The sequence below is a fragment of the Cladophialophora bantiana genome, assembly GCF_000835475.1.
Source record: "Cladophialophora bantiana CBS 173.52 unplaced genomic scaffold supercont1.3, whole genome shotgun sequence".
NCBI lineage: Eukaryota > Fungi > Ascomycota > Eurotiomycetes > Chaetothyriales > Herpotrichiellaceae > Cladophialophora > Cladophialophora bantiana.
The window spans coordinates 2,319,185-2,331,787 of NW_015971577.1; the positions used below are offsets into that span (position 1 = coordinate 2,319,185).

At 52.4% G+C, this 12,603-nt stretch overlaps 4 protein-coding genes across 4 annotated transcripts; 1 reads left to right on the plus strand and 3 right to left on the minus strand.

The window, feature by feature from the left end:
- Nucleotides 1-701: 701 nt before the first annotated feature.
- Z519_02740 (uncharacterized protein) lies at nucleotides 702-1,139 on the plus strand (the record flags this gene model as incomplete). Its single annotated transcript, XM_016760496.1, has 1 exon — nucleotides 702-1,139. One exon carries the CDS (start codon nucleotides 702-704, stop codon nucleotides 1,137-1,139), a length of 438 nt encoding a protein of 145 aa, XP_016624017.1.
- A 477-nt stretch (nucleotides 1,140-1,616) lies between these two features.
- Nucleotides 1,617-3,611, minus strand: Z519_02741 (uncharacterized protein; the record flags this gene model as incomplete). The annotated part of the gene is made up of 1 exon (XM_016760497.1): nucleotides 1,617-3,611. One exon carries the CDS (start codon nucleotides 3,609-3,611, stop codon nucleotides 1,617-1,619), a length of 1,995 nt encoding a protein of 664 aa, XP_016624018.1.
- A 3,111-nt stretch (nucleotides 3,612-6,722) lies between these two features.
- On the minus strand, nucleotides 6,723-9,545 carry Z519_02742 (uncharacterized protein; the record flags this gene model as incomplete). Its single annotated transcript, XM_016760498.1, has 1 exon — nucleotides 6,723-9,545. One exon carries the CDS (start codon nucleotides 9,543-9,545, stop codon nucleotides 6,723-6,725), a length of 2,823 nt encoding a protein of 940 aa, XP_016624019.1.
- A 1,277-nt stretch (nucleotides 9,546-10,822) lies between these two features.
- On the minus strand, nucleotides 10,823-11,995 carry Z519_02743 (uncharacterized protein; the record flags this gene model as incomplete). Its single annotated transcript, XM_016760499.1, has 1 exon — nucleotides 10,823-11,995. One exon carries the CDS (start codon nucleotides 11,993-11,995, stop codon nucleotides 10,823-10,825), a length of 1,173 nt encoding a protein of 390 aa, XP_016624020.1.
- Nucleotides 11,996-12,603: the final 608 nt, after the last annotated feature.

Here is a 12,603-nt window from a genome sequence, read left to right on the forward strand (position 1 = left end):
TACTGTCCTCGATGGGTCCCTACTGTCCTCGATGGGTCCCTACTGTCCTCGATGGGTCCCTACTGTCCTCGATGGGTCCCTCCTGTTTCGCCACTGCAGCGACGAGGCACGTCCTTCGAATTTCAAGGCTACGACGCTCAGCTTGAGCACTACTTTTCCTTGCCTTGTGCCATGTCGAACTAGACACACGTGTTGGCGTTCGGGCACTTTGCCGTCTTCATGGTTTGATCGATGCCCCCCTTGCTACGTACTACTAATTGCGAGAAAGTGATCCTGGCCATGCGTCAGGCTTCCCGTCGATCGTGGCTGCTTTTCTGTATGAATGACTGCTGAACCCTTTTGCTTGCGCCCCTCTACCTACGACGTCTACAACATGGCGCTGTCCTCCCTGAATTTCAGGATCTCTCCTACACGAGCTGCCATAATGATGTCTATAAATACCTGCTCTGCTTCCTTCCGGGCTCGAGTCTGTCAACTTTCCACCCGGTCACCAGTTATTTCGCAGACTTGCACGGATACCTCGACCTTTTGTGCTAAAGCGTTTTCGAAAGCTCTGTCCCACACTCAGCTCATGGCAAGAGAAAGGCATCGCTCCGCCCTACCCCCTTGAGATCTTTGCCTTGAGGCTCCGGTTTTCTCTAACGCCACGAGCTTGACTACAGTTTGTGTTGCCAAAACAGACCCAGCATACGACAGTCGAGATGTCTAACACCGTTATGCTCGACACGATTGAGATAGTCGTCTACATTCTCCTGATCCCTTTGATCGTCATTCTCGGCGTCCGCCATGGCTTGACACACTCGCTTGGTTACATTTTCCTCTGTGTATTCGCGGTGCTTCGCATCCTTGCTGATAGTCTCGGAATAGCAGACCGTAACTCTACCAATCCAAACACCATCATTATGACATCGGCTATGCACTCAGCTGGCCTTTCACCATTGCTCCTTGTTCTGGCAGGCTTCGCGCATGAGGCACACCACTACCTCGTCAAGGCGACAAGGTCGAACAATGAGGCACAAGCCCTTTTGACTCGCCTGCGGGCATTGCAGGGAGGATTCCATGCGCTGTCAACGGGTGGCATGGGTCATGTGGTTTACGGGGCGATCAAATCGGAAAACTCGCAATCCTTATGCTCCTAGGAGCTATTGCCGAGGTCATCTACGCTGCTTATGTCTGGCTATCTGTCCACCGTGCGAAAGAGTCCGTCAGTTATCTACACTTGACATCGATGTCGTTCTGCACCTGCGTCGGAGGTTTGTTGGTCGGTGTCAGAGCCTTCTATTCTGTGGTGTACACATTCGACACAGACTCAGATCTCAATCCAGTGACGGGTGACTTTGGACCCAAATTGGTCTTTATTGCCCTGGTACCATTTTTGGCGGTGGCTTGGATGATTTCGGGAGCGTTGGTGACAAGGAATATCAGGAAAGAGGTATTGTACAAATCGATCCGGGCGGATCAAGGGTGAAAGCGCGGCATTGATGACTATACTGACATGCCTATGATGCCGCTTCCGCCCGCGACGCAATGGCGCCCTGAGGGATACAATGCCTAAGCCCACAGCAGTTTGCTTGGGGACCGTCCTATTATCTCGCCTGGGTCTTGCCTATTGATGCTTAAACTGTGAAGGATGGAGGCCAGGCGAAAACGAAATCTTGTCTACGATGGTTTCGAAAGAAGATTAGCCCGTTCACCCATCTCTTTGCATGCAGCAGTGGTCGATCAGACCTACTGCGGCCTCGGAATTCCACCTCCAGACTTACATGCTTGTCAATCTCGACCTCTTCCCCGTCCCAGGATGCCGTGAAAATGTACTGTCCCGAGCTCGCCCTGTCTGCGTCGTAGATGAAGATACCGGTGTATTCAGACTGGTTGTCGCCTGGCCCTTCAACCAGACGCCCTAAGCGCAGTATCTTCCTTTCGTCCCACATAGCACTGGCGACCTCGGCGGCCATCCAGGTCTGAAACCGTCGTGAGAAGCTCAGCTCGTCAACCCCCGATCCGTCTTCATCCCGGTCGAGGAACTCCTCGAGAGACGCGGAAAGGTCCTCAGCTTCATATTGCTTTCTGTTCCATGGGTCCCTGAGCTCCTGGACAAGTTGGTAGAGGCGCCAGCGTTGGCGGCCCGTCAATCCGCTGTTGGAATCGAACTGCCAGGACACACCGCGCCGCCGTCGCCTCACACGTACCGTGGGGCCGAGCTCCCATAGGTGCCCTCGCGTCCGGATTCCTTCGTTCGCCAATCTGACCCGGATGAGGCGACAACTCTTGATGAATGTCAGCTGCTGATGATCGGTAGGCGGCGAGAATGAGTCAAGGGACTGGGCTTTTAAGAAGTCGAATATTGTGTTGTCCAGCGGAGCGGCGCTGCTGCCACTGTTCATGAGGATTTCGCCGTTGAGGAGATACAGTGTCAGTAAGGCTAGGCTCAGGCTGTAGTTGCCGTCTTGTAGCGTCTTAGTCCTCAAGCGCACAGAATATGCACAGCAGTTTGCCACGATGGCGAGGCGGTCGACACACCTTCCTGCTTCCCGAGCGCCGACGTCGGCGAAGATGCTGGGGGACATCGACCTTCGGACGGCGTACATGCTGTCCTCTGCCCGGAGGTCCTGTAGAGTGACGGTGTATTTTCCGGCCCGTTGTAGAACTCGTTTGACCGCCTCCTCGAGTCTGCCTTGACGTCGACGTTGATTCATGTATGCGAGACAGAGCTGAGAGGCTTCTTGTCGGAAGTTGGCTGAGTTCACACAAAGCTCGCCTTCGAGGACACCAAACAACAAGCCTTCTGTGTCTCGCTTTCGCGCCTCGAGGGAGGGATCGTGCGGTATGAGCAGAGTCATCCTCGTCGAGGCACGATAGTCCTCCTGAAAAGGCCATGCTCTGTTCCACCACTTGTCCGAAGTGACTAAGTCCAAGAGATCCAGCGCCTTTTCAACCATCCCGATCATGCAAGGGTTTAGTCGCAGCTCCTGCGCCGCTGTGTTCTCGTCGCCTCCAATAAAGCTCCCGCTCAAGATCTCGGCCAAGAGGTCCAATTGCTCTCCAGAGACGATGCGCGCGGCCGAGAGCAGCGCAATGGGATGTTGGCTGCGGCTGTAGACGAGGTCCATGGACTGGATTGCGATTTCTTTCTCGTCCTCGTCTTCCTGGTCAATACACTCCTGGTCGACCCAGAAATAGGGGCAATCTATGTAGGTTGCAAATTTCGTGACTCTGTCCCAGACAACATCTCTCACTGTTGTCGACCTTCTCGACGACCGGTGAGAGTGGTCTCTTAATTCGACAATATACCCCCCAGTTTTAGTGTCCTCTCCCGGTGCTGGGTTCCATATATACGACACGGCGATGTAACTCCGCGTAGAGAGAGTGTCAATACATTTCCGACCTAGAAGTGGCTTCGACGACTGTGGACTGTTGCTCTGGCTGTATCTGCCCCGTTGTCGATGAAGGCGATTATCGCTCTTCACGTACAGACATTCCAGTTGCTCGACCCATTCCGGCGACTTCTGTTCCATGGTATTGTGCTTTTGGATCTCGAGCAAGGCTGCGTAGATTGGGCGGTCGATCTCTTGTCGGATCCTGCGAAGCGAGATGTCCACATCTTCTCGCATCTTGGGTAATTTGTTGCTCGGTAATCAGCGAATGTGCAGTGGTTCGGTTCTGATTTCTTAGCGATATATGTAAGTGTAGAATGTTTTTGGTCTTTCTAGCTGTTTTCGGTTCAATGCTGCATGCCAGAATCCGGAAGGTAGATGACTGTTATCACGAAGAATATTTACATCGCCAAGTGTCAGCCTCAGCCCCCAATGCATATGGGAGCCCAGCTAGTCAGGCAGATATGCAGGGGCCCTCCAGCCAATGAATTGGTTAGCGCGTAATAGAAGGTCGAGTCGATACGGGTCATTGTCTCTTGAGGCAAGACTCTGTGCCTGACTGTCCTCTTTTTCGTGGGTATTGAATTTCTGAACATGCTCAGGGATGCCACTCTATGGGAGAGTGAGAAGTTGTCTGGACGAATTGACCCTCGGAGGTCGCGGTGAGAAATTGTTATGGTATTTCTTAATCGAATATCTTCATACAAGACCCCAGCCTGCCCTCCGGCTCCAAGTTTCATCCATCGAAGACAACATTTTCCAGATCCCCAAATTCTCCGGGCCATGCATTTCCACTATCAACTACTTCTTGACCTCCCAATATAATTTCATAATCTCACACGAGAATATGAGCAGAGCAGGGTGCTTACAGATTCCTCTGGAGAAATGTGGCGAAGTAAAAACAAGTAGCAGCATTATCGTGCCCCTTCTGCCAAGGACAACATCACCAGTAACGCATCCTAGATAATGGACATCGATTTTCGTAAGGAGTGACTTGGGATTGACAAGGTTCCCTCCGCGTTCGATCATGGTGACGACGTTTTCTCCCATTGCTTATTTTCCAGGCGAGGTGCAGATAAGACCTTGTTCAAGCTATTATGGATTGTCAATATTCACATGCGCCCAGAATAAAGTACAGTCCAAGCGTCATTGGCGCAAACCGGCCATGCACGAGGCTCGGTACGGCGGGGAGGACGAGAATCGCAGGAATAAAGGTCGATACTTACGATAGGCAACAAGCAACACCGAGCCTGCTGCCCAATGGAGGCACAGATGCTAGTAAAATCATCGACGCTGGTCGGCGTAGATGGAGCTAGTTGAAGCGTTTCGTCAGTATTCTCTCCTGATTTAGTAGGATCCGGCTCAAGAGAAACCTACGAGGTGCACAGTCGAGGTCTGCCACACCGAGCACGTCGGTCGCGCAGCAGACAGCTGAGCTATCGGCGCCAGAGCACAGAGTCACTTGTCGGTCCACAAGGGCACTTTTGCCTGGAATAGCAGATGCCATGGCGGTGGTGGCGCCAGCGAGGACAATAGCGACCGTAGAAAAGTGCATGTTGAGTTCTCAGGTGAGGAATTGATGGCAATGAACCGAGAAGTATTGGAAGGTGCGTGGAAATGAGCTTGCCTGGAATAACCGACGGAGGCTGAGGTCGCCAAAGATGTGTGACAGAGGACTTGATCTGATGTTCTTTCGAGCACAACTTTATACTTCTCTCAACAGAGCCAAGTCCTATTGCGTTCGGGATAGCCGTCATGTTTGAGACATGTCATCCATGATCTTCGAGGCTTCGGTCCAGTTGTTCCGATGAATGAACGTGATCGCCGTCGCGACCGATTGGCATTGTACCCATACATCAACCCCGTGCAAGGCTCTGCGCGCCCGTTGATCGACATCATGTCTTTGGCGTGCATGTACCTGCGTCGATCGCTGCGAGGGATGAAGTATCGTTTACTAAGTGCGATTATCCAGTTGCGGGCCCGCACAGATGCTCAATGGCATGAGGGAACTTCCGACAGTTGAATGTAATAGGACGGAACCTTGCCAGTAACTCATCTCAGCACGGCAAGGTCAGGCCCTGTAGACGATCTCAATGCCGGTACCAGCAATAGGGAGGGGGAGCAGGTATGTCTAATGGCATTGTCTCTTTGCCATGCTTAGTGATGAATCCCATATGATTTCAGCTTGTGTCGTCAGAAGCCGTGAACAATTGACCAAGGTACCATCTCAAGTCATGCCAGGAAGCATCCAAGGGCGTCCTGGGGTTGGAATAATTCCAGGATGATCTTCGAATTGCTCAGCAGATCCCCAACGTGGGCTCCATAACTTGGATGCCACCACCGTGCAACAGCCTTCTGGCAATAGCTACCATGTCCCTGCAGGGTCGTGTTGGACTTGGAAGAAATTGCTTAAAAGTTGATTAGGGAAAACCAATAGCCAACATCCTGTGCAAATGACGTTGAAGGAACAAGTGCCGTCCCGTGCAGCGATCCTCCATTTCTCCAGCCGAAGGCAACACTCGACGCCGATCTTTGAGAGATCGACATGCTGCTGTGGCTGATCAGCGGTGTACATGCTATGTTTGCCCCGGAATTTATCCCTCACTAGCCAGCAAGCAGGGTTACCCATCATTCCATAATATTGGATGTTGGGTTCTTGTTCTTCCTGAAACACTCTAGCACCAGGGGCCTTTTAGCAAAGCGAATGATGTCAACGGTATTGAAGCGAACAAGGCCCACGGCAGCTCGACGGGTACGAGGTACAGCGTACAAATGCAACAAACGTGGGAATCATAGGGCCTGATCTGGCATAGCTGCGAAAGCACAGGTTTCTGCTTCTTCTACGAACCCCTTCCTTGTGGACATGCAAATACATGCGAATCTTTCTGGGGATGAAGGAGTTGAAAAGGTTCTGGGCGTCATCAGAAACTGTCCCTACCACATTGCCAGCAATCACAAAACCGGGAAATAAGAAACGGCCAGGGAGTTCTCACTGATGGAGTCGAAAGGGAGACAAGGCCCAGGCAACGCAACGTCGCCTGGAGACGGCATACGAACTGCGATAGGTTGGTCCACGCACGGAGACTTTTTCCTAGTGCAATACATTGCCGTACTGCTTATCGCCTGTTCCTGGTAAGTTTTCAATGAGAAAGGGCAGGCCTTTCGTGCCAATGACACGTCTGTAAATCTACCAAAGATCATGCCCCCGCGAAGTTGGCATTTAGCAAACGCCCGTTCCGGAGTGCGAGCTCAGAGGAAGTGGCTGTGCTCATGTCTTCAAAGGGCCAATCAACCCGGCCTGAGGCGTCCTGGGCGTCTCGGGGGGATTTTCGGTCAGGATAGCCTGTCTCATTGGAATCGTCGGCGCAGATGTAGACTCGTCCCCAAAACGGTAATACTCGAAAATGCCATCATCGTGCCAGCAGTCGATGCATCAACACTCTTGAATCCCATTAGTTCGCCAGCGCCCATCGCTAACGCGATGGCAAAGGCATTGTATAGCACCGCCCAATGCATATTCCACCTTGCCTGAGCCATGGTTTTGGTTGCAATCGTAATCAACTTCGGCAAGGCGGCGAGGTCAGGTGTCGTGACGATCACTTCAGCAGCGCAAATCCCCAGTGCTAACGACGATGTCGAGGCCGAGTGACAGGCGGACAAAGGTGAGAGTGAGAATAAAATGCCAACGTCGGCAGCTGCTTGTGCGGGTGCATCATTCAGACCGTCACCGAGCATTGCAACGATGTTTCTGTCCCCTTTGTTCCCCGAGAAGAGTCGTCGTGGGATAGAGCTTAGAACCTCGAGAATGCCAAATCCCTGCCTCATGTCGGACATCAGTTGAGCTGTTTTCCCGTGGGATCCAGATGGTGAAAGATGCTGTGACTGCAGCGAGACGACCAAGTCTCTCTTCTCGTGAGGCAGAGATTTAGCTGCAAGGACTGGGATCTGTAGCTGCGACGAGACACGATGCGCTTCAGCCTCAGAGTCGCCTGTTAGCATGGTCAATCTGAGCCCAAGCGACTTCAACGAGTCGATAACACCCGGGGCGTTCGAACGGATAGTGTCTTGCAGCATGAACGTGCCAGCGTACTTGCCATCGAGGGCGAAATGAACCGCAGTGGTTCCTCTAACAGTTCCCAGCTCAACTATGGCGGCTGGGGTGAGGGAAATATCGTGGTCGGATAGAAAACGATCGCTGCCAATATGGGCGGTGTACCATATTTTGCCGGGTCCTTGCACTTCTGCACAGACACCCTTCCCTGTGACGCTTGAGATGTTTCTGACCAGTGCGGCACCTGGCTCGGTCATAACTCCTCGACTTTCTCGCGGCTGAGACGTTGCTTGAAGCTGTCTGACACACCACTGAAACACCGCTCTTGCAACTGGATGCGTTTGTGACGCATCTCTTTCCGCCGCGCTCAGAAGGCTATAGCATAATTCCCTCTTCCTCTCATCTGATCTGAATGGCTCGACGAAGAATGCATCTGAGATCTGCAGTTTACCTTCCGTTAACGTCCCTGTCTTGTCCAGTACCATGTGTGTGAGGCGAGATAGCTTTTTGAAAGCATCTGCACCGCCTGGCAGAAGAATGCCGGAGGCGTACGCCGCGTCGATACCAGCCATGACAGCCGAAGGGGTTGCTAGGCCAATAGCGCATGGACAAGCTGCTGCTAGGATAGCCATTGCCCGTTCAGATGCCGCATTTAGTCGATCAGGCATCGGTGACGAGTCTGCCGAGAGAACAAACGTGAATATGAACCTGAATAATGTCAGGACAAGAATGGTTGATACGAAATATTTCGTGATAATGTCCTCTATCGCCCTCCTTGGCTTATCGTCCGAGCTTGCACCGGTCTGTATCGGATCATATTTGAATTCTGTTGCTGTCTCCACGCTCTCAACAAGTTTCTCTAAACTTGATTCGTTCTGCTCTTGGAGGACGATAGCAACGAGTCCAGCAGACAAATTGCGAGTCCCAGACATGAGAAAATCGCCAACAGTTTTGCGGGATGGTATTGACTCGCCAGTCATGTTCGACTCGTCAACCAAAGAGGTGCCGCGCACCACGTAACTGTCACAAGGGATGAGGCTCTGAGGCGAGATATGAAATTTGTCCAACGGCGCAAGAAGAGTCGTGGGGACCGCGGTCAGAACGGCTTCATCGCCTTCGTCCGACCCGGTCTCTTGCTTCTGCAATCGCCCTTCCACCATCACTGTTTCCAATTCCATTTCGTGCTGCAACCTAAACAGACGGGCAAGTCCAGTTGCGCCCTGGCTCCTCAGCGTTACGTCGAGGTACCTTCCCCCACTGATAACAACTGTAAGAAAAGACGCAGAGGAGAAATAGGTCCTCGTACGTAGATCAGAAAGGCCGTGAAGGGCGATGTTGAAGAATGAGAGGAACATACTTAGCAGAAGCGACAGAGACAGAAGAGTGTCCATAGACAGACTCGGAAACTGCATCAACTTTCTGGAGAAACAGCTTGCCCACGCGTTGTGATGGACCCATTTTGCATAAGAAACTTGAACGTAACACCCGATCACCAGACTCATGAGGGAGAGAATTGAATCCAGGATATTCCCAGGCTGAGTGGTGGAGGTCCTCCTCACCCATTCGATCACTGTAATAGTTGTAGCCCACTTTGCTGCACCATTGAAAGCTTTCTTCAGGGCCTGCAACTCTTCTTCTCTCTGGATGAGTTGGAGATTCTGGGCCGCAGAGCGCCGGTTGCCTTGTCCAACCACTTCCGCGCCATAACCTACATCTTCAATGGCCGAGATCACATCCTCTGTTGACGTATGTGTAGCGTTGTAAATCACCGTCGCTCGAGAAAGCGGTAGAGACACGTTGGTTCGGACGACAGACGGAACGGACGTCAATGCGTGGGTCAATGTTGATACGCAAGCAGCGCAGGTCATCCCTGTGATCAGGATGCGAACGGTTGATAAGGGCTCGGATTGGGATGCATTTCTTCGGTTCACGGTGTTGTCAATGTTGGCTGCAGGCTCTCGTACCTTCGTGCCCGGGCCTATGTAGGGATGCAATCCGGGGGTCGAATAGGAGTCTGGGTCAGAATCGTTGTACTTGATTTCAAGGAGACGGATGTCGAGGAGCTCGCACGCCTTGATGATGCGACTCATAAAGTATGCGGTGAAGACACAACAAGCCATCACGGGTGCAATCTCCGACCAGTTTTGTACTACTTGGTTCTCCCCGTGTAGTAGCCCTTAGAAGAAGTCGTCACTCTCACTCCACCGCGTATCAGAGATTTCGGTTTGAACCTTCCCTAGGCATTAAACCATCCTCCACTGGGCGCTCGCGCGCTTTGTTCAAGTCATAGTTGGTGCTGAAAATCGAAAGCCGATTCTCTACAGACGCCGCTCTTGCCAGTCTGTGAGGAAGGACGAGTACGCAGTAGGAGAGAAAGGTTCAGCAGACGATGCTCAATAAATGGTCGACCACCAAATATTGCGGAATAGACGTCGGCGTTCTGGAGCCTTGATCATCCATTCACGAGTCATATTCGGATGACATGAAGCAAGAGGGGAGTCGAGTCAGTCGCGTGGGAGACTCTGGAAGGGAGAACCGAGGTCAATTGGGAAGACACGTGACCGGCTCTGTTGGGTTGCTGGTCCTGCCAAGTGACGAGGCTGGCTGACGAGGCTGGCTGACGAGGCTGGCTGACGGGACCGCAATATCAGGCAAGATTATGACTTTGGTCAGTATGGGAAAACATTGGGAGACCCCATCGCATCTAGATCTGTCCAACCACTATACTGTTCAAACTCCGGTCAAATTCTCGGATAATCATCATTTCTCGATACACTCCGATTTGCCCCTTTCTCAGTTCATTGCCAAAGAAGACATTATCTCAAAACCGCCATATCCACCAGCATTTGTCTCGACTCAGATAAGTAAGAATGCCTCTCAAGCAGCCTCGTCGCAAATAGAAATTCAGCTCGTTGAAGGAATATGTGCTGTAAAATCCAGAAAGGACAGATCGACAAGCGTGCTTGCGAACATTTTGGAGGAGAAAGCGAGTGACTGTGTTTATTCAACCCTTCAAGTGATTGTTTCTGTTGCACTGAGCGGCGAAGCCGTCCGAGTCGGAGACTTGTGCCCCGAGGTGTCTGGTCGTGAGCGATAGGAGCCGGACACCATGCTGGTGCAAAGGCGTGGATCCTCAGGGAACAGCCATAATCTTCAATGGCAGGCGTCGCCAGCCGGGCATCGCATTGGCAATCTGGTAGGCAGCTTATGAGGAAGTGGTTTCCAAGGTACATACCCACGCTTCTCATGTCTCCTGGTTGATAGTGAATGCTCCAAGTAAACCCCACGGCGCGCTTCTGCCCAATTAGGCGAATTGAACGAAATTCCGACACGTTCAATATACAGATTTCCAAAAATCGTCACAAAAGAAACTCGTCACCATAAACAACATCTCAGCTCATGACATTCGAGCATAGTCCTGGGGGTTGTATCGGTACTGTTGCTGCGCTTGTTGCTGTTGAGCTTGCGCCGACATTGCGTTTGGATCAGGACTCCTGGGCGACCTATTCTGTGCAGATCCGCTACTCGCCGGTAACTCAGCCACGAAAGTTCGCTTCTCCATACCCGGAGAAGCCATTCCACCGTGCGGCACGGAACTCGGCATCGAGCTGACAGACTCGGCATAGCTTTGTCGGTCTGACTGGCTGCTGGTTTGCGGAAAGTCGCTCTGGTTCGGGGAGCTGGCAGATAATTCAGAAACTGCAGACGAAAATCTGTTGGGATGCAGTTGTTGTTGCTGTGGGTGCTGCTGCGGCAGGGGGTGCTGCTGGACGAAATAGGTACTTCCTTCCATTTCAATTGCAAGGCCTTGAGCAGGTGGCACCATCGAGTATTGTGGGCCGGGCGAGCCGTACATGGATTGTCTTGCATACGCGGAATGTGGGAATCCAGGGACACCGGGCGATTGAGGAAACCCTGACGGCAGGTTGGGTGAAAGCATAGACGGGGAGTAATGGCCTTGCTGTTGGAAGGTCTGTGAGCGGTCCGCGGGGTTCAACGTCTTGAGTCGGCCATCCTCCATCATCGCATTCAGCACTCCGGCGTCAATCAATTCTGCCTTTTTGACCAAGCGGTCAACCATAGTCTTCGAGGCCGCCTTCATCTCTTTCTTCACAAAGGATACCATGGCGGGGTTGCACCTGATTTCAATGTCTTCACGAAGATAGAGACCCTCGGCCGGAGCACCGCTTCCCAGTTCCCTCGACTCGGGAGGCTCGCCAGGTTGATTGCCTCGAATCTGCCATTTATTGCGCAGGTCCACGCCCATTGGCGCATAGACATGCGTCTGCAGACCCCACGGCATGTCATGGAAACAGCCCTTGAAGGATATCTTGCCTGCTCCCGCCTTTCCTATGCCCGGGACATATTGAATCCTCTCATTGATTTCATACCACGTGGAGAAGAACTCATCGGCGGGCGCAGTCTGAGGGGCTTTGATGGGCTTGTGGCCGATCACAAGGGGATTGAGCTCGATGATTTCGGCATGGCTGTGGAGCATGTCGATGGCCAGTTGACGGGGGATGTGCGAGGGAATCGGCGTGATGTTAGTGTAGACGGATTTCTTCTTCATGATAGCAACGGTCGGCGTAGAAGCTTACTCGACTCAAGCCGGGAGATCGGAGGTCAGAGAAGGGGGGTCGAATAAAGCAGCGCTCGTTGAGGGCTCGTAGACGATTTCGTAGATGGTATTCTGTGTGATTCCAAGGGGATGAAATGGTGAAGAAGTCGCAGGCAGAAAGATGTCAGATTGCGCAGGAGCTGTGACAGGGCTTATGCCGGAGTAGTGCCCTCGACCCCAGGTCCAATTTGCGAAGCTGACAAGAAGCTGAGGCGGGAAGAGGCCAGCGCACGCCGCACGCCCTCCAACCCTGGCCTGGACTTGGTGAGGCGAATAATCTTGGCCTTCAGGAGGGGGGAATCGCATAGAAACAAAGTCTATCCGGGAAAGAAATACGGGCTTGTGACGGCCGCGGACTCCTGGATGATTTACCGACAGTGTGCTCTTCCTCGTCAGATGCGATGAGAAGGATTCAACCCGAATTGTCTACCGTAACTGAGGCATGGAGGTGTCCAGAGGGAGAGTTTCGTGCCATCTGCTTCCATTCCTATTATAATCTAGGGCTGCAGCATCACTAGCATTACTCGGAACGCGGAATATCATGCAGACTGGCAGGGCCC